At 49.4% G+C, this 21,340-nt stretch overlaps 1 protein-coding gene across 1 annotated transcript in view; it reads right to left on the bottom strand.

Moving 5' to 3' along the window:
• Positions 1–576: 576 nt before the first annotated feature.
• SLC6A11 (solute carrier family 6 member 11) overlaps positions 577–21,340 on the bottom strand; it is a 121,907-nt gene continuing 101,143 nt past the window's right edge. Inside the window, exons 9-14 of the mRNA XM_060023056.2 lie at positions 14,421–14,533; positions 11,538–11,675; positions 7,681–7,783; positions 6,776–6,876; positions 5,798–5,968; positions 577–2,970 (exon numbers count right to left, since the gene is read on the bottom strand). Of these exons, the coding sequence (XP_059879039.1) occupies positions 2,818–2,970; positions 5,798–5,968; positions 6,776–6,876; positions 7,681–7,783; positions 11,538–11,675; positions 14,421–14,533 (779 nt within the window). The 3' untranslated portion in view covers positions 577–2,817. The remainder of the gene's footprint in view (positions 2,971–5,797; positions 5,969–6,775; positions 6,877–7,680; positions 7,784–11,537; positions 11,676–14,420; positions 14,534–21,340) is intronic.

The following is a 21,340-nucleotide window of genomic DNA, read 5'->3' as shown; positions in this document are numbered from 1 at the left end:
GGTGGATCCCAGAGCCCAAAGCAGAGCTGCACGCTCCAAATCCTTGTCTCCTTCCACCCCCCCGTTGCCTGCCTCAGACACGCAGGGCTGCCCCCTAGGACAGGTGCAGGAGCTTTGTGGCAACCGTCGCTGCCATCACGGGGTGGCTCTCGCCTTCTTTGCGTCTTGCAGCCTGAGGGAGAGTAAGGTGTAGTGACAAGGGGACTGGGCTTTGGGTTCAGACAGAGCTGACTTCTCTTTCTGGTCTAGCTATTTACTAGCTGTGAGGCTCTGGGCAAATGGCTTGACTTCTCTGTGCCTCAATTTCTCCTGTCTGTAAAGCAGGGGAAGTAACAGACAAATAAAGTGGGGTTGTGGTAGGATTTAAAGAGAGAAATTTTGTAAAGCACTTAGCACACAGTAGACCTTCAGTGCATGGGGATCACATGAAAGGCAGTGTGGGCTCCTGAAACAGTCCTGGGTGTTTCTAACTTGGAATCCCCAGTTGAAACAGCAACCTCCAAATGCCAAGATGGTTTGGCAGGAATATCACGGAAGTAATAAAACAGGAAGAACCACCCGATGAATACCACTCTGCCAGAACAGCCACAGAGAGTTTGTTCACTTCTTTAATTTTTAAAAATGAGTAAGCTGACAATCGTGTACCCTTTGAATACCCAATAAAAACGTTCATTGTGCAAAACAGTACAACCTTTTTCATTTTTTAATAATACTGTAAATATTTCAGAAAGGATGTATTGTTTCTAATGAATATCAAAAAAGTCACTGCAATGACGTTTCACCTGCCCCCTCATTTCCCTCCCCGCCCCCCAAAGTTACCCAAATACTAGTAGGAAATTACAAAAAGCAAAGAACAAAAACCCTCCCTCCGCCCTGCACCATGAGTCCCGTGAAGTAAGTGAAGTGTTAAGTGCCACAAGTACAATGCGGCTTGTCCCCAGCTAGGCTGTGGGGCTGTGCACTGGCGACAGTGGTTGGTGGAGAACCGGTAGCAGCAGCAGTGGGGAGACCCCCTCCCCGACCTGTTGGGAGAAAAGCAGACGACGATGGACACAGGCGGGGGCTCAGCGAGAGCCCCGGTCTTCCTGCATCCATTTCCTGGCTCCACCGGAGCAGACAGCTCATCCCGACTCGCCTGGGGGGCGCTTGGCATCCCTCTTAGCAAACGCGGGCTTCAGATGGGGGCTGGCCGGGGCAGAGAAGCTGGGCGTTTGGGCCAATCAAACACGCAGGTTTATTACAGGAAACTAAATCCTCTGTTTGGAGGAAACTCGCATTTCCACCAAATAAGATAGGGAACATAAAGGAAAAGGATAAAGAATGCACCTTCCCTGTCCCCAAATAACTCCGGATCCAAGGCAGAGGCTTGCCGTCAAATCCAATTAAAGAAGAGAGGGGTCAGCCAGGGAGGCCTGGCGCGGCACCAGCCACCTCCCCACACCCTAGGGCTGTACTGAGGGACGGGTGGGAGCCCCCATCTCCCCATCAGTGAGGCTGAGGCTTCTCAGCTCCCTGGCCAGGGAGGCAGGTGCGTTGGCTCCGGGAAAAAGGTAGGGAAGAAGCCTTGTGAAAATTCCAGGGTTCTGCTGGTGACAGGAAGGGATGGGGAGGGACTGGAGGTCACAAGATGGCAGGAGAGGGAGGAGGGCAGGGACGACAGCGAGAGGGACCAAACGAGGCAGGAGGACAAAGAAGGGGCTGGAGGAGGAAACCAGGCTCCAGGCCCGACCACAGCTCCCTCCCTGGAGGCTGCTGGAAGGTCCTACAATGCAGATCCCGGTGGGGGCCGTGGCAGGACAGACAGCCGCAAGCAGAATAGAGGCTGCTGCCCGGGCCCGAGAACCAGCGCACAGGCAACTCCAGCCAGCCCTTCTGAGGACAGAGAGGCAGAGCAGAGGGTGTGAGCAGATGGCCAGGAGGAGCCCTGCCACAGGGCCGAGGACCTGGCTGGTCTCGAGGATGGGAATGCTCATGGATGAAATCAAACCACAAAGTTTCCATGACAAACTTGACTTTAAATAAGGGGGTGAGGGGCGAGGGACTGCCCACCTGGAAGTCTTCAGAAGAACCCGAGCTCAACAGCGGGTCTGCAAGCCAAGGAGGCACGCAGAGCACCCCCAAGAGATGAAGCCGGGTGGGCAGAACCTCAGAGGTCACCTGATCCAGCCCGCCCCACTGGGGACACGCGAGAGGGGAGGGAAGTGCCCCAGATCACCCGGTGGGACCAGGGAAGAGGAGGGCCTGCCACCCAGGAGTCCTGAGTCTGCTGGGACTTCTTCTCTGACACAGCCTTGCTGTCTGCAAACCCACCTCTAGGAAGCTAGGGAGGGGCTGAAGGGGAAGCATGGCAGCGCGGAGGAAGGGCAGCTGCGCGGTCAGGGACAAAGGTGGGACATGAACCGGTGGGTTCAAAGGCTGACGGAGGGGGACAGGCATCGCTCCCGCCCACCTGCCCCACAGCCCGAGTATAAAAGTCTGGCCCTATGATACAACTTCCTAACCCCTAGAAAATGCTGGTTAAAAGCGTCCTAGCACGAGAGGATGATACTAGTCCCTGTACAGGATTATCTCTTCATATTGTTACTCACATGGCAACTGGGGGGCGAGGAGGGGATGTGACTTGAAACCAGAGTGGGTGCGGCCACCTTAAAATTAACTTGTTAATGAATCCTGTGCAAAACGAGCAAGCCTCTACCATTAGGTGAAGTACGTGGTTCAGGTATTCATTTGTACACAGGGCGGGGACGGCGGGGACGGCGGGGACGGCGGAGACGGGGCGGGCGAGGAGCGGAAGAGGCATCAAGGTGGCAGGGGCGCTCAGAAGTGCGTCTCCTTCTCTGTGATAGCTGCAATGGTCCCATCACCCTTGAGTTTGGCGTCACAGTCATTAACCATCACCGTCCGTGGGCCTGCCCCAAGCTTGCCCCGCGTGCTCAGATCGGCGCTGGGGGTCGTCAACTTCTGGAATTTCTACACGGTTGGAGAGGAAAAGAGCTGTCTGAGAGCGGCTGCCAGGGTCCTGGGCCTGCCTCGGCACCTCCCAACGGCACGGTGGACACCTCGGGGCAGTGAAGCCCCCAGCCCCAGCCCTGCCACTCAGAGCTCTGTCCTGGACCATGCGTGGACCTCCGGGTCTCCGTTTCCCGCCCCCACCCCCGGACATGGGGACAATCACTGGGTGAGGAGTAAGGAGACAGTGAGCGGAAGTGCCCACGCTGTACCTGGCCCGCTGCAGGTGGCCGGGACGTGAGAGCTGTACCCGTGGAGACAGAGAAGCTGCTTAGCCTCCCTACATGTGGGGCAAGTCACCTAACGTCTCTGGGCTGTTTTCCCATCTGTGAAATGGGATAGGAGTACCTGCCCGAAGGGCTGCTGTGAGGATGAGCTACGGCACCTCCAGAGCCGTTCCTATAATGATCGCTGGATAAACAGGTATGTTTCCCACAAAAGGCTGTCATCGCGCTCCCCCATCCAGGGGAGCAGGCGGTGTGTGTCTAAAGACGGAAACGTTATCCCTAAGGCCACAGCCTCACGCCGCCTGGCAGAGTGGCCGGCTCTGGGCTGGGCGCAGACAGGGTGGCCATCGTCTACTCTACCGATGAGGGAGCGGAGGCCACGGGCAGACCCTGGACACACGCTCCTGCCCCCCCGGCCCAGCCTCGGGTCCCACACCTCAGCCTCATGTGCACCTCCAGAAGACATCAGGCCAGGATTTGGGAGGCCTTTCCTGGGCATAAACCTTCTCCCCAGGAAGGCTGGGAAGACTTTGGGGTGGCTGGTTTCTTATGATCAAGGTTCTGTTTTCTCTTTCAGATCATGCCGTGCCTGAGAGAAGCTGGACCTATCCTGCCCGGACGGGATTAACAGGCAGCTCCCGCACCCCCGCCCACCCCTCGGCAATGCCGAGCACCTCCTGGGTGCCAGGTATGGTGTTAGGCTCTTGACACAGGACAGGCGCTGGGAGCACGGGCTCTGGAACCAGACACCTGGGCTTGACTCCCAGTCCCACCACTTAACTGGGGCAAGAACTTAACCCTCCGTGTCTCGTTCCCTCATCTGTCCAAGGGGGTCACAGTGGCACCTGCCTCTAGCGTTGTCATGAGGTGGCCTCAGATTTGTTGACCCATCCACAGCTCTTAGCACAGACTACCCACCCTCACAGCAGTTCTCTGACCCCATTTTTCCTTCCAGAACCTTCCCATCAGCGGGCAGAACCTTCTGGAAATGGAAGGAGGGGAACTAACTGTCAGGGGCCTGCCATGGCCAAGGGGTTAGGGCTCCAGGGCTGCTCTCCTCTGGACATGTCTGGTCCCAAACCAGAATTAACAACTGCCCTTGACCTACATTCCCTGCAGGAGCGGAGGACCCTGACTTGCTTGAGAGCACGAGCAGGCTGGAGAAAGGGACCTTCCCTCTCAGCCTGCCCCTCCTGGCTGGATGGTGGCTTTTCTGGAGCTCAGGCCCCTGGGTGGGCAGGAGAGCTGGCTCTTGCCTGTGCGTGTCTGCACCCAGGCCGCATGCTTGTGAGACGCAGGTCAGCCCCGAGAGCCCTGGGGTGCTGCGTTGGGGCAGGAACGAGGCGGGGGCAGGGGGCACAGGGTACCTGCTGCATCACTCAGAGGCTGTGTGCCCTTGGGTAACCTGCTTCCCTTCTCTGTGCTCAGCTTCCTCACCTGTGACGTGGGGACAGGAAGCTCCTCCGCCTCACAGGACTGCTGTGAGGAGTCAGTGGCCTAGTGCTTGTAGACGGCTTAGAGCAGCGTCTGCCACACGGCAGACAGTTTGCAAAATGGGCGAGAAGCTGACTCAGACCTTCTGATCTGCCAGCGGGTGGGAAAGGAGAGTGAGGAGAGAGTGGGTGGGGGGGTGTGACGGGTTGGGGTCCAAATTCACTCTGCTACCAAGAGACCACATACTGCAGGATTCCACTGGCAGGAAACGCCCGTAAGAGGCACACACACAGAGACAGATTGGTGCGTGTCTGGGCTTGGGAACAGGGCTTACTGGGAATGGGCACCAGGGATCTTAAAAATAAATAAATAAAATAAATAAATACATACATACAAATATTTGCAAACTGATTTATGGTGATGACTGCACTACACAGAAAGTTACTAAAAAAAACCCCACTGAATTGTATACCTGAAATGGGTGAATTTTATGATACCATATAGAAAACATACCTCAATAAGATTGTTAAAAAATTTTGGTTTGCTAATTTTTGGCTGTGTGATCCTAGGCGAATGACTTAATTTCTCTGAGGACTAGAGGAGATGCAGCACAGAGAGAGCTTGGCATAGCGACGACACAGGATAGATGTTCCACAAATGTCAGACCCTCTCCCTGTGCCCTGGGAATGGGGTCCTTAATGAACAGAATCAACAGAGCAGTAAGAGCTAACACTTGGTCTCTCTCTCTCTCCCAGGTCCTGGTCTAAGTGCTTTCCCTCTGCATACTCACTGAGTCCTCAAACAACCTCTGTAAGTGAGGGACTGCTGTTGACCCATTCTACAGATGAGGAAACTGAGGCTGAGCTCAGGGAAAATGTCTCAACCCCAAGGCTTCAGCACAGCAGTACTGACGAATACCCGCCAGGGAGGAGTTGGCCAGGCTTCCCTGGGAGACACGTAGGGACACGTTCTCATCACACCCATTGCCCAGATGAGGAAGCGGGGACCCAGACGTGCCCATGGCTGTGCCCACACTCACCAGTCCTCCCAGCACTGCCAGCCCTGCCCTGAGCCATACGCTCCACCTCTGAGCCGCCCTTCCTGACCCCTCCTCCCAGGCTGCTCACCTCCGGCAGTGTCCCTTCCGTCTTCCACACCTTGATGAAGACCCAGAGCGGGATGCAGAGCATGGAGGACAGGGCCATGAGCCAGCCAATGCCATAGCCCCAGGCGGGGTAGGTGTAGATGTTGTTGTACTTGAGGGGCTTGTACTTGACCAGGAAGAAGATGAAGATGCCCTGCGGGGAGACGGGGAAAAGTCCCTGGGGCGGCCCTCAGCCTGCGTGCGGGCAGCCAGCAGGGGAGACAGCCAACCCCGTGTGGCGGCCTCGGAGAGGTGATGCCCTGCTGGGTCCACAGCGAGAAACACGGGGAACTAACCCCCACAGATCCCAGGAGACCCTCCGCGACCCCCAGGAGCCTCACTCCCCGCCTCTGCCCACTCAGGAATTATTATTTTTTCCTAGCTACTTCTCAGGGCTGGTTTCAAAGCTGCCTTTCAGAACTAAGATGGTTTGTGAAGATGCTCTGAGATACTTCCAGTGCCAAGGACTGGGTGAAGAGCAGGGGGTTTTGTCTTTTTAGTTAAACGTCCTCTCACAAAGGCCTCTCCCGGTCTGACGTGAGGGGCAGAGCGTGGCCCCTTCACCCTCACACTGCTGCTTCACTGTGAACAGCAGAGCCAAATGCCTTTCACAGGACCCTCGGCCCCCACAGAGGCAGGTCCCAGCCGCCTCTATACGTGTGCAGGCATAGAACCTGAGGTCCCAAGAAGGGAGGTGATTTGCTCACAATCACACAGCAAGCTGGTTGCAGGGCTGGGGTCCTAGTGAGGCCCCCTGGCCAAGCCCAGAGACTGTCCCCACAATGCCGGCTTTGAAAAGTGTCAGGTGCCTCGGACCTTCTGAGGGCGCAGAGGGTCCCCAGGGGGACATCACCTCCTCAGTCTCGGCCTCAGCCAGGTCTGGGCTCTGGGGTGCAGAAGTACGTGGGTAGGTGGGTGGGTGGGTGGGTGGGATGCAGGCGGCTCCCGGCAGGGCCCTTACCGCACAGATCCCGGGGGTCACGACTTTCCAGCACCATTGGATGAGTGACAACGGCCGGTAGCCAATCATGTCTTCGATGTTATCATAGAAGCGGTTGCTTCCTGTCCAGAATAAAGAAGATGGGCATACACACCCCAGAAGATTTCTGTACAAGACTCAGAGGGAAGGCTATGAGTGTCTGGTTTCCCCAGCCCAAGACACATTGCGGCAGGAACCCTATTTACCGCTTAAAAACTACCAAGGTGTTACATATGTGAGGTGTCAGGATAAACTGCGGTAGAAGGGACTCTGGTTCAATATTGGGAAGACCCCTTCTGACCCTGGGCAGTGAGGTCCAGGAAACGGGCAGGAGTTTCTGGGGGAAAGGAAGAAGGTGGTCCCTTTGAGGCAGGGCCAGGGGCTGGCTGACCTGCACGGGGGCGGGGGTCAGGGCTCTGAAGGTGAGGGCCGGACGGGTGGCCTGTGGGGTGTCTATTCCCGAACCACACTTGGCAGTGTGCATCATCATCGAGACCAGCAACCCTCACGCACTCACACGGTTTGGGGAACCAGAAGGCATGCGCTGACTGAGGGCCGGGCACTGGGCCACCTGCTTTGCCTACACTACCTCCTGCTCGGAGACACTACTCCATTTTGCAGGTGGGAAAACTGAGCATCAGGGGCAGAAGGACAGAATCAAGGTCACAGTGTCTGAGCCTGGAACCCCTCCCTCTGCTGCAGGGATATAAAAGCAGGAGGGTCTCCCGACAAGTGGGAAAGGACAAGAAGTCCCTGAGGGGAGGACGGAGAGGTTGATGCAGATGGAGACCAGCCAGAGGGAACCCAGGCCCAGCCGGGTCCCGGGTGTGCATGTGCTGGGCACCATGGCGGCCTCTGGGGTGCGCGAGGGCTCAGCCTCTACTCACCGTACACCCAGCCGATGCAGATGCATTCAAAGATGGCCACAAAGAGAAGGCACATCCCACTGGCGGCGTAGGAGTCAAAGAGCTGGAAGATGTACATGCCACCCTGGGAAGTGAGAGGACAGAAATATGGACAGAGGGACAGACAGCTGGAGAGCAGGGTCAGCCAGCTGGCCTTGGGAAGGGCTCTCCGCCCTGCGGCTACCACTAGCCGGGGCTCACTTCCACCAGGACAGACTGGTCTCCCCAGGGTCCTGGAACACTGCGCCCACCACACCTGGGCGCCCCCTAAGACCACCCTCTGGGGGGTCGCTGAGATTGCGATGGTTTGTCTTGTCCCTGCTCCCCAAACGTCAGAGACAACACAGAAGACCAGAGACTGGAGGTTGGGAAGGCTCAGCACCTCTCTCCAGGTGGCTGTGACAGCCTCCCCACTGGCCTCCCTGCCTCCAGCCTCCCTCTCCTACCCTTCCACACACCAGCTTTCACAGGGACCTTTCCAACCTGCAAATCCAACCATGTCACCCTACAGTTTACAATTACCCCTTGGCTTCCTTCAGCCTGCCAGGCAGGGCTGCCCTCCTCACTGGGCCTCAGCTCCCCTTCCCACAGTCCCCCTCAACATGCTCCCTCCTGGACACACCAAGGGACTGTCTCACTGCTGTGCCTTTGCACATGCTATTCCCTTTCACTGGGTAAGTTCCTTCAAAGCTCATCTCAAATGTCACCTCCTCCAAGCAGCCCTCCCTGACAGCCTCGTTCTTTCTTTGGGCCTCCGTAGCACATTTTAAGGATTCATAGTTTTAAAAAAAAAGTGTTCTGCCATCAGCTACTCTGTTAGCTCTGAGCTCCTGCTGGTAAGGCCCCCGCACTGTCCTCTGTGTGTCTCCCACCCTCAGCGCAGGGCCCGGCTTGCAGTATGTCCCCGTAAGTGCAAATTGAATCATATGAAGTGAGTGCCCTGTTGGGGAGGGACTCTGAATGGCTTGTCCACAGCTGTGTCCCTGTTTCTGGCCAAAGACTCGGCACACAGTAGGTGCGCAATCGTTGTGGGATGCAGGAACAAAGTGGGCCAGCTCTGTGCTATGCAAATCTCTGATGATTAAGTTCAGTGGAAGGCCAGGGAGGTGCAAGCTTGGCTGGCCAAGGTGCTCTGGAAGGATCTCTGGGAGGCAGGGGAGGTGTCTGGGTGGGCAGAGGAGGGGAGGCCAGATGCCGGTGTGGGAAGGGTTGGGATCCGTAAAGAAAATCCTACAACACAATGAGAGTCCTTAGCGGGACAATCAAAAGCAGCAGAAATAAAAGTACAAAAGGGAGGGAGGGTCGGGTTGGGGGAGGTGTTCCAAATGCCAGGAAAGGAGGGGGGTTAAGAGGCCAGGATGAAGCCTGGACAGCCTCCTTATGTGTCTGCCACCGGGACCTCTTGGGACTAAGCTTCTTCTCTGTGTTCCCCAAGTCCCCGGGCCTCCTTCTATCATGTGAAAGACCACACACCCTGGGACTATTTGTTTCCTCATTCATCTCTTCAACTAGACCAGGGGCAACATCTCAGTGCTGAGTCCAAGTGGTCCTAGTGTGTGACAGAGGGAGTGGTGGGGACTGTGGCTAACTGGAGAGCATAGGCCCCACGTGGCCACACAACTCCAGTCGACTGCTGCTGGGGGACGTAGGCCTGGGCAGCCAGGTCTGCAGATTTTCTGGAAGATGCCCCAAATCCAAATTTTCTTGAGAAATCTTTCTCTTTAATTTTGGTAACCTCTTCATCTTCTTAAAAGATCACAGTGAGGGGGAAACAACATGGATCGCTGGGCCGTATCTGGTCTGGGGCCTCCTGTCTGTGACAGATATGGCAGGTGCTCGGGTCTCTGAGCGTAAGGAGCTTTCTGAGTTAAACCCAGGACTGCCCTCCTAATTGCTCTCCCGAGGGTCTCCTTCCACAAACATCATACATTAAAATAACCCAGAAGGAAGCCTTAACGCAGTGCTCTCCACCTGCCAGCTCTGTGGTACCTGGTCCCAGGTCTCAGTCTAGCTGTTCCTGCACAGTGTGATCACAGGGCAGGTGCTACAGTTAGACTCAGTGCTCACGTGGGGGAACCCGAGGCCCGGGCCAGTGAGAATACGCACCACAGGTCACCCAGCTGCCCAGCCGTGGGGCTGAGGACTGAGCCCAAGTGTCTGGCTGCAGAGCCCGTGCCCTTCACCACCCATCACACTGCCTCAGTGGAAGATCAGATATTTGCGGACTAGTTTTTCTCTAGAGCAGAGCTTTAAATGAGGGAGAAGATCCTGCCAGCAATTACTGAGGCCGACAGGGCCCATTTGGCAGTGTGACCTTCCCGGTGTGATCACTCAAGGACACGCTGGTCCTGGGCAGACACAGCGCTGGCTCCCTCATGGGCGGGGGGGGGGGGGGGGTGGGGAGGGGGGGGAAGGTGCCCCGGGGCAGACCCGAGGCCTGGAGGAGGGTGGGCTGGAAGGCTCTGTGAGCAGGGCACCCAGGGCCGGTGTCCAGGAGGGCGCTCTACCTGCCTGCTGCAAGCCGGGGACGCCAGCCAATGCCTTCTCTTCTTGTAGTGCCACCAGCCTTTTTAAGGCGTCAGGTTAACCCCCCAACTTGTGCGTGACAAAAGACTCTACTTTGCCTAATTAATCAGCACTTAATGAGGCCCTGCTCACTGCCTCCCTGGTTCTCCGTGTGGGGAGAGCAGAGGAGGAAATGGGAAGTTCTTCACCATTCATTTGCTCAAATGCTGATTATCACTCCCATTAATGTGACAATGACTAGGAGCAGTAATAACACCAGCCACCACGCCCCAGAGCGCACTCCATGCCAGGTCCCAAGGGTGCAGAGCAGGTCAAGGTCAGCTCCTGTTCTTGAGGACCTCGGGGCCTTGTGCGGGCAGCAGGTGAACAGACAGGTCATTGTAATGGCCAGAGGGAGGCTGAGCTGAGCTTAGAATGAAGTCCTGAGTGGGAAGGAAAGCAGAGGTGGCTTCCAGGAGGAGGTGGCATTTGAACTGAGAAGTGGAGGATGACAATCAACAGACCGACTTCAGTACCATATCAGCTGCTTTGACAGATTCTGAATTCCCTCATTTCTTTCCATGTTTCTTACAAAACCTCTTCTTGTCCCTAGACAACAGTTTTTAGGCTTTTTGGTGGGGGGTGGTTTGGCTTTTAAAATTAATTAATTTTCTGAGTGTGGATAAAAAGATATCTAATCACACCTTCCCAAGGTACTTAAGAAAGTATTTATTTGACAGGATGGCTGCACGAGCGAAGAGAAACATGGCTTTATGAGACAGTCTTAATTTAGGGTCATGATGAGCCCCTCCTGACCCCAGGCAGAGACAAGAAGAGGGTACACATGAAGGGCTGGGGCGGGAACACACAGTGCCTGAAGGTGCCCAATTCCTCATGCCTATTCTCAGTGATGCCCCAGAAAAGCCTCCTCTGAACTGGAGGCCGATAATAGCAAATAGTTGAGGGTTCCGTAGCTGACACTGTCCCCTTCACCCAGAAGTTACTAAAAGGGGTGGCCCCGGCATCCGGACGTTCACGATGACCAGGTAAACCCAGCCTTTCCCTCTGGGAGTTTTATTCCTTCTGGCAGTGAAGTGGAGACCTTGAGCTGAGCACTTACACGTGCAGGTCACTGTGCTAAGGGCTTAATGAAAACGGCCATGGAGTCTCACAACAACCCATTACAAACATAAGAACACGGAGTCCCCGAGAAGTGCTGGACCTGGAGCCAGGGTCACACAGCTAGTCAACGTCAGATCCGCTAACCCAAAGCCCAGGCACTTAACCCTTGTGCTACCCTGTTCACATCACTTACCTGTATCCTCATCACTCACCTCCGTTAACATCACGAGGCCCAGAAAATAGGAGGTGACCGACAGGGCCAGGATGAGCAGCTCCCGCCGATAGCCCCTCCGGAAGACTTTGGGGTACATGTCCACCACAGCGGTCACCAGGCTTTCCACACACACAAACTGGACAGGGTAGAAATGATGGTGTGAAACCCAAGAGAAAGGCCGTTCTTACTGGCCCTGGCTCCAGGCAAGCAGAGCAGCCTTAAACCCTGGGCTTCCTTTCCACTGGGTCTCACCTTCATTCCCACACTTACCCTGATGGAGGACCCAAGAATAAAAATAATCCCGGCGTTTACAGAACTCTGGCGGGCCCATTTAACACATGAGGACCCTGAGGCTCAGAGACGGAAAGCGACCTGCCCAAAGTCTCTCAGCAAGGAAGTGGCAGGGTCAGGACTTGAAATGAGGTCTCCTGACTCTAGAATTCCTTATCCCCCCCAAGCTGCCTATCACGTGCCTATGTGCTGGGCCCTGTTCTGGGGTCAACGACTTAAATGAGACCCAGCCTCTGCCTGGGAAGCAAGATGGGAATCCCTGTAACTGTCCTGAGAGCTGAGGGCTCTGCTGCTGGCAGGCTCTGGTCTGTGGGTGGGACTTGACTTGCTTTGTCCTCCAGGCCTGTGACATTTACCCTGCCCTTTGCTTCTGGTGGGCAAGTGACCCTCTGCTGGGGGGAGGGCAGTCAGGTGAGCTAACACCCAGCTCTTGCGTTTGGGCTGGGCAGGTTTCAACGGCAGAGCCTGAGCCACTAGGCATCTGTGTCCCGCCATGCTGAGACAGGGCTGGGTATGGGCTAAGTTACACTCCTACTCACCCATCAACACCCAGCCCAAATATCCCAGCACACCCCTACCCCCCTGCCCGGGTTCTTCCAGCACTGTGGGCAGACCTCCTGCATGAGCCTTTTCTTCGCTGCTCTTCCTTGCCTCCTACTTGGGCAGAACAGATCTCCCCTCTCTTCCCTCTAGTCCATATCCTTCATCTCGTGGGGCCCGTGACTGCTGTTGACCTGTCTCCTAGCAAGAAGGTGAGACCCTGGAAGGCAGAGGCCACATCGTTTTCATCTATTTCCAGTGGCACAGAGGAGATGCTCAGAAAATGTTTAATAAATGAATAATAACAACAGTGGCAAACACATGGTGCTTGTCGTGTGCCAGGCTCAGTTCTAAGCAGTTAACATATTAATTTATTTAATCTCTAGGTGTTAGGTCCTATTATTACCCGTTTTGTAAATGAAGACACGGAAGCACAGGGGTGTAAGCAACTTTCCCTGAGATCAGAGGTATAACATATTAGGGCCAGAATCTGAACCAGGCAATCTTGTTCCAGAGGCTGGCTGTCACCTCTGTGGGGCACTCCCCCCACTTCCCTGGAGCCATTCTTTGGCTCCAAATCCTTTCTGGTTCATGTCCACCTCCTTAGGGTACGGATTTCTATCCTTATTGTGCAAAGGGACTGTAGCACAGAGAGGTGAGGTGACTAGCCCAGAGTCACACAGCTGGCCAGAGTCGTGCAGCTGGGACTCAAACCCAGCCCTGTCTGGCTTCAACACCTGGACTCCTAGCGTCCAGGCTGCCCTGCCTCTGCAGCAAGGCTGGCCGTGCTCGTCCTTTCTGCAGGGTCCCCAGGGAAGGAAGGAGGCTCCGGGGAGCCTGTTGATCCAGCACCTAAACTGAAGTGACATCAAAGCGGGCGGCTTAAGCAGCACACAGACCTGGGTGCACGTCCAGCAAGTCACTCTGCGTTTCTGAGCCTCACTTTCTTCCTCTGCAAAATGAGGATAACAAAAGGGGACCCCCCCCCCAGCCCATGTCGCTATCATGACTGAGAACTGAGGACACAGCCCAGGCACAAAGCCCATGCCATGTACACCTGGGGGTGAGCAGAGCAGCCATCCAGGCCAGACCTCTGGGCCCCCAGTCCCCTTTGCAAACCAAGTGTCTCCGTCTTAATGCTGGCCTAGCTCAGCCCGGGGACTCACAGAGCCGAGGCTCAGACCCTGCACACCCTGTGGAGGCGGGCCTGTCACTGTCACACAAGCTGCCAACCCCTCCTGAGGCCTCTGCCCGCAACCACGGACGGGATGATTATCGGCAAAAACACCCGGTGCTGCGGCAGCTCGGCTCAGCAGTTTCTGAGAAACCATCCAGGGGAAGAAACAGGACTTGGCTGAATAGACAGACACACCAGCCACCAGGCCTGGGTGCTACGTGACTCACACAAGGTCACCGGTAGGGGGGTGGGCAGCACCTTGCCAAGAGACCCCTGTCTGAGAGCAGAGCACCTGGCTTTGGCTGGAAAACCTTCTCTGGGGCTCTTAGGAAACCCAGCCACGATGGGGCAGCAGGGCAAGGGGCAGATTTCTGGGACAGAAGAGAGACTGGAGGCCACAGGTTTCTGGCAGGAAAACCAAGGAGAGGATTAGAGGAGGGTGGGAGGGCGGGCTGGGTGGGTTTTACAGTGTGAGAAGGTGTAAGTGTACGTGTTCGTGTGGAGAGAAAGGAAAATGTGCACAGATAAACCGCTAGTTCTAACTCTACAGCCTTCATGGAGGAAGGCGGGCTGCCAAGTGGAGGGTGGGTCGGGAGAAGCCCACACGGAGAAGAGAGGCAGGCAGGTGGAATGTCGGGGGCAGCGGTAGCTGGTGGTGGTACCGAGGACCCATGTGGCCGCCAGTGGCATGCCATGGGGCCCCAATCCACAGATAAAGGAAGGAAGAAGAAGATGCTCTTCCACATCTCCGTGTCCTCCAGGGTCTGGGCGGTTCTGACGACAAGGACCAGGATGTGGTGTGTAGGTCTCAGAGCTATTCTGGAGAGTGACATACCTGGCTCCCTGCCCTTCCAGCCTGGGTTCCCCTCTTACCTGGCTGTCCAGGCCCAGGAAGATGAGCATCATGAAGAACAAGGTGGCCCACAGTGGGGAGAGGGGAATCATGGTGACGGCCTTGGGGTAAGCGATAAAGGCCAGGCCGGGGCCTGGAGAGGAAGGAGAGAGAAAGGTGCTGAGTGGAGTTCAATGCCGCATTCAATTGTTATTTTAATCCAACATGTATTGAGTGCTTCCTTTGTGCCAGGTGCTGTGCCTAATTTTACTCAAATCACGTAATCTCCCAGCCACATCATGCTATTGGTACTATTATGATGCCCATTGTACAGATGAGCAAGCTGAGGCGGAGAGGGGGAAGCAAGGGTCTGGAAGGGTCAAATTCAAGCCCAGGTTGGTCTGACACCCAGACCTTCCTCTGCACAGACCTGTCTCTACTCTTCCTACTGGGGTAGGTGGGGGTAGGAGGGGGACATTCTTGTTAAAATGCAGGCTCTCAGGCTCACCCCAGGGATTCTAATACAGTCGGTCTAGGGTGAGGCAAGGACCAGGCACCCGACGATTCCTATGTAAGTATTTAGAAGTCCAGGCTTGGACAAATGCTGGTCCCCACAGGCCACCTCTTCCTTTGGGCGTCTCCTCTCATTTCCCAGATCCACACTCACTTCTCTTAGCTGCTCCCAGCAGAGGGCTTGTTAGCACATCCTCAGGATAAGCTTTATGAATGTCAAGGGCGAGATTGTGATGTTCTAGCCCTCTAGCACAGTGGTCGAGGGCTCAGATCCTCATTCTTTACTGTGAGCTCTACCTCTGTCTCCTCAGCTAGAAAATGGAAACAATGTAGTCCTACCTAATAGGGTGGTTTGGGGAATTCAGTGCGATGATACAGAATATGGAAAGTATTTAAAAAGGTAAATGTTCAAAAAACATTCATTCTGATTGTTTTCTACCTTAAAAACAGCCTTGTTAAAGTCTAATTTACCTATAATAAGCATTCATTTTTAAGTGTACAGTTCAATGACTTTTGAAAAGTGGATGCACCCAGATAACCACCACTGCAATCAAGATATAGAATATTTCCATCATCACCCGGGGCCCCTGTGCAGTCTCTCCACCCTCATTCCCCGTCTTTGCACTGGTCAACCACTGATCTGATATTTTTTCACCTTAGATTAGCTTTATCAATCCTACCTGGAATTACCAGGTCATATGGTAATTATATGTTTAACTTTCTAAGAAATGCCCAACTGAATTCAGAAGTTAACTGTGTCATTTTACATTCCTACCAGCAATGTTTGAGAGTTCCAGTGGCTCAACATCCTTGTCAACACTTGATGTTGTTATTTATTTATTTATTTATTTATGCATGCAGCGCTGGGTCTTAGTTGTGGCACGCAGGATCTTCATTGTGGCATGCGGGATCTTTTAGTTGCAGCATGCAGACTTCTTACTTGCGGCATGTGGACTTCTTAGTTGCAGCATATGGGCTTCTTAGTTGTGGCATGCGAACTGTTAGTTGTGGCATGCACACAGGATCTAGTTCCCCGACCAGGGATCAAACCAGGCCCCCTGCATTGGGAATGCGGAGTCTTACCCACTGGAACACCAGGGAAGTCCCTGGGATATAAATCCTTTATGAGAGAGAAGTATTATAAATATTTCCTCCAAGTCTGTGGCTTGCCTTTTCATTTTTTCAATTGTGTCTTGTGAAAATCAGAAGTTTAAAATTTTCCAATTGTTTGTTGCTAGCATATACACAATACAATAGATTTTTGTTTATTATCTTTTTATCCTGTCACCTTACTAAATTCACTTAGTAATTTTTTTTTGTAGGTTTCTTAGGCCTTCTCTATGTGGTCAATCATGATGTTTATGAATGAAGACAGTTTTTATTCTTCCTTTCCAATCTTAATCTTTTTTATTTATTTTTCTTGCCTTATCACACTCTCTAGGAATTCCAGTATTATATGGAATAGAAGTGGAGACAGCATACATCTTTGCTTTGTTTCAGATTTTAGGGTAAAGCATTTAATATTTAATAGCTAGGAAATTAACATTGGTACAATACTATTAATTAAGCTACAGACTTTACTCATATTCCATCAGTTTTTTTTCCTTATGTCCTTTATTCTGTCCTAGTATCCAATTCAGGATTCCACTTTGCACTTCATGGCTGTCTGTCTTTAGTCTCCTCCATCCTGTGACAGTTCCTCAGCCCTTCCCTGTCTTTCATGACCTTTTGATGAGTACTGGTCATTATTCTGCAGAATGCTCCTCAATGTGAGTTTGTCTCATGTTCTCATTATTAAACTGAGAGTATACATATTTTTGGCAAGAAAACTATAGAAGTGATACTGTGTCTTTCTCAGTTTATCATATAAGGGGACACAGGATGTCAATAAAACTTAGTACAGGAGATGTTTACCTTGATCATTTGGGTAAGTTGGTGAACGCCAGTTTTCTCCACTATAAAGTTACCATGTTTCCCTTTGTAATTGGTAACCATCTTGGGGAGGATACTTTGAGATCATGAAAATATCCTCTTTCAAGTCAAACCTTTACTCATTGATTTTATCATCCATTGGTGGATCTTGCCTGCAACGATTATCCCTATGGTGTTTGCCTAATGGGTTTATATTTTCTTCATTCCTTCTATACTTACTAATAAGAATTTTTCTGTAAGAAAGAGCTGCCCTGTCACACCCACTTATTTATTCAATTTTTATTAATTTCAGGTATGGACTCCTGGGTACTTAGATTATTCTAGGGGTCATAATCCAGTACTATCATTATTTATTTTGCTATTCAAATTATCCCTGGTTTGGCCATTGGGAACTTCTTCAGATTGATTCCTGTGTCTTTTTGACATACCTCCAACACTTTTCTGAGTACTTTCTTATTTTAGGGGCACCATGATATGTTCCAACTTCATCTTGTCCTTCCCCAGCACTCAAACCAATTGCTTCTCCAAGGGGTTCTGGTTCCTTTCTAAATGGCATTTAGAAACCAAGATCTGACCACTAGGTATGCTCATTGCTACTGGAGTATCATTGCTCACAGACCCTCTCAGCACACAAAGCTAGAAAACATGTATACGTATATTTACCCACAGAAACATACATGCTTATGTGTCTATATCTACCTGTATAAATATTAAAATCGTAAGTCCAAACTTATACCTCCAATTCTAATACAGTTCATTCTAGCTTCTTTACTTTCCTTATTTGTAACATCTTTTTCAGGCGGTGAAAAATCTGCCTCAAATTATCTATATTGACTTGTTTGTTCAATCCTAACATAGCCATGTAATAGTTTAGAATTGCTAACCCATTTCCCTTTACCAACAAGGGTACAGTAATTTTTTTAGCCTTACAGTTTCCAGTCAACATACTGCTTCCTGAAATTCACTTATGTTAGCTCTTTTCTTCCCCATTCTCTTAAGTATGGTTGCATTGTTCGTTTGTAATATAGTTAAGTTCGTTTGTCACTATTTGTATTACATTTTGGTTCCACCCACAAAAAGCAACTATTTATTTTGGGTGGTATGTGAAATATTACTGTGACTCTAAGAGTCAGAACTAATAAAGATATATACTCAGGGAAGGGGTGCTTCCTTCTCATCCTTACTTCTTATTCTTCCCCCTTTTCTATCCCTTTTCTACCCACCCCTTCAGGTAACCATGAGCTTTCTTTTCTAGTTTCTTCTATTTATTTTTAAATAAATAAATAACAAGATTATTAATAATTAACAATATTTAATAGTTAAGTAAATATTAATAATTTGTTAATTATTAATAATTATTGATAAAACTTAATAAGTTTTCTCCTTTCTATTTATTTATTTTCTGTTTATTTTTACACAAACACACAGACGTATTTTCTTTTATCTCCTTTCTTACATGATGGGTGGAATATCATAGATACTTGCTTTTTAAACTTTGATATGCATACCTATTTAAAAAAATATGCTTCAATTTCCATTTACTTGATTTTTTTTTATAGTGAATAAATGTTGAATTTTTCAAAGACTTTTTCAGTATCTATGGAGATAATTTTATGATTTATTTTATTTGGGCTATTAATATAGTGTGTGATATTAATGGCTTTCTTAGTGTTAAATCAACCTTACATTACTCCTGTAATAAACCCTACTTGGACATGGTATATTACCTTCTTAATGTGAGTGTGGATTCTAATATTTTGGATTTGAGTTTGCTAATATTTTATTTAGTATTTCTGCAGCAATACACACGAGTGATATTCATCTGTAGTTTTCTTTCTTTGCATTGTCTATTTGGTTTAGGTATCAATATTATACTTTTCATATAATAAGTTAGGAAAGTTTCCTCCCCTTTCAATGCTCTGGAATAATTTATAGAGCACTGGGCCTAGCTGGTTCCAAAGGTTTGGTAGAATTCTTCTGAGAAACCATCTGGGCCTGTTGTTTTTTTGTGGGGTAGTTCCTCAATAACTTTGTCTATCTCTTCTATGGAAACTGGCCTGTTTAAGCTTTCTAAATCAAATGGGGTCAATTTTAGCAATCTCTATTTCCCTAGGAAAATATTCATTTCATCTAGGTTTTCAAATTTATATGCAAAGAGGATTGCAAAATAATCTCTTATGATTTTTAAAAATGTCTTTTGCTTCAATGGCTATTTCCCCTTTGTCATTTCTAATTTTGCTATTTGCATGTTCTCCCCCCTCCTTTTATTTTCTTAATCATCTGGTGATTTGTCTATTTTTATTTCTAAAAACCTAGAATTTTAATTTATTATTATTATTACTTTAACTTTTATTAGAGTATAGTTGATTTACAATGTTGTGTTAGTTTCAGGTGTACAGCAAAGTGAATCAGTTATACATATACTGATATATAAATCCACTCTTTTTTGATTCTTCTCCCAAATAGGCCATTACAGAGTATTGAGTAGAGTTCCCCGTGCTATACAGTAGGTCCTTATTAGGTATCTATTTTATATATAATAGTGTGTATATGTCAATCCCAATATCCCAATTTATCCCTACCCCCTGATCCCCTGGTAACCATAAGTTTGTTTTCTATACCTGTAACTCAACTTCTGTTTTGTAGGTAAGTTCATTTGTACCCTTTTTTCAGATTCCACATACAAGCAATATCATATGATATTTGTCTTTCTCGGTCTGACTTACTTCACTCAGTATGACAATTTCTAGGTCCATCCATGTTGCTGCAAATGGCATTATTTCATTCTTTTTTATGGCTGAGTAATATTCCATTGTATATATGTACCACATCTTCTTTATCCATTCCTCTGTTGATGGACATTTAGGTTGCTTAATTTATTATTTTTAAAAAACCAGATGTACTATTTTTCTATTTTCTACTTCATTACTTTCTGCTTTTATCTTTATTATTTCCTTCCTTGTGCCTTCTTTTAGTTCATTTTGCTGTTGTTTTTCTTATTTTTCTAAACAGGGGATGTAATCAATTTATTTTCATTCTTTCACTTTTATTGATAAATGTGTTTAGTAAAGTTTTCTCTTATTGTTAGTTTATTTCTATCTCTGTCTCCTTGCATCTCCTGCAGTTTTTGCTTCATAAAGATTATTGCTGTGTTATTTAGTGCATACATTTTTGTGTGTGTTATATCTTCACTGTGAATTGTGGCTTTTAACATTAAAAAGCATCCTTTGTCATGCTTAATGCATTTAGGCTTGAATGCTACTTTGTCTGATATCAGAATTGTTATCATCATCTATCCCTTTATTTTTAGGCTTTGGAATCGTTTTGTTTTAGATGTGTCTCTTATATATAGCACATAAAGGCATACCTCAAGAGATGTTGCAGGCTCAGTTCCAGACCACCACAACAAAGTAAATATCACAATAGAGTGAGTCACATGAATTTTTTTGGTTTCCCAGCAAATATAAAAGTTATGTTCACACTATACTGTAGTCTACTAAGTGTACAATACCATTATGTCTAAAAAAACAATAAATACCTTAATTAAAAAATACATGATTACTAAAAATGCTAACCATCATCTGAGCCTTCAGTGAGTCATAATTTTTTTGCTGGTGGAGGGTCTTGCCGCAACGTGGATGGCTGCTGACCGATCAGGTGGTGGACGCTGAAGGTTGGGGTCGCCATGGCAATGTCTTAAAATAAGACGACAGTGAAGTTTGCGCCACTGGTTGACTCTTCTTTTCCAGAGCGATTTCTCTGTAGCATTCCGTGCCATTTGATAGCATTTTATCCGCAGTAAACGGGGTATGCAGGGTTGCCCCAAAGTATTAATTTGTAAAAAATGCAGTATCTGCGAAGCACAACAAAGTGAAGCACGATAAAACAAAGTATGCCTGTGCGTAGGTCTTATTTTCTGAGCCAAATTGAAAATCTTTTTCTTTTAATAGTTAAGGTCATTCACATTTATTGATATATTTGGTCTTAACTGACAATATATTTTATGATTATGTATATTTTTATATGTATCTCTATGAGTTGTGTATTCTGTGTTCTTTTTTTATACTTTTATTATTATTATTTTGGTATTTAGGAAGGTTTATGTTTTTATTCTAGTGGTTACTTTTATACTTGTACCTTTTTAAAATGCTCTTAAGCCCTTGTTCTCTTATGTAAATCTTTACTATCTGGCTTTCCAGGTTTCACCCGCAGTATCCGTTACTATCACCTATTGCTCATACATCAGTGAGCTTTTTCTATTGATATTTTCTCTTGCCTCCTCTATTTTTTGGTTAATGATTTCTACTTTGTAACAGTATGTAGCATATTTCTACATTAGTCCTCTTTTTCCTCACCTTTGTTTTGGTCTTATATGTATACTTATATATATTTTAAGTGCTTACCATCAGTCCTATTTCTGAAGTTTTCCCAGTTGTTAATGGGTTGGATGAAGTTCGCCCTCTGGCAGATTCTTCCAAAGGGCTGAAGATTGTATAAGTCTCTAAGTTCTTGTATC

This window comes from Delphinus delphis, chromosome 10, assembly GCF_949987515.2.
Source record: "Delphinus delphis chromosome 10, mDelDel1.2, whole genome shotgun sequence".
Lineage (NCBI taxonomy): Eukaryota > Metazoa > Chordata > Mammalia > Artiodactyla > Delphinidae > Delphinus > Delphinus delphis.
The sequence above is the reverse complement of the archived record's forward strand: the minus strand, read 5'-3'. Positions and strand labels throughout refer to the sequence as shown.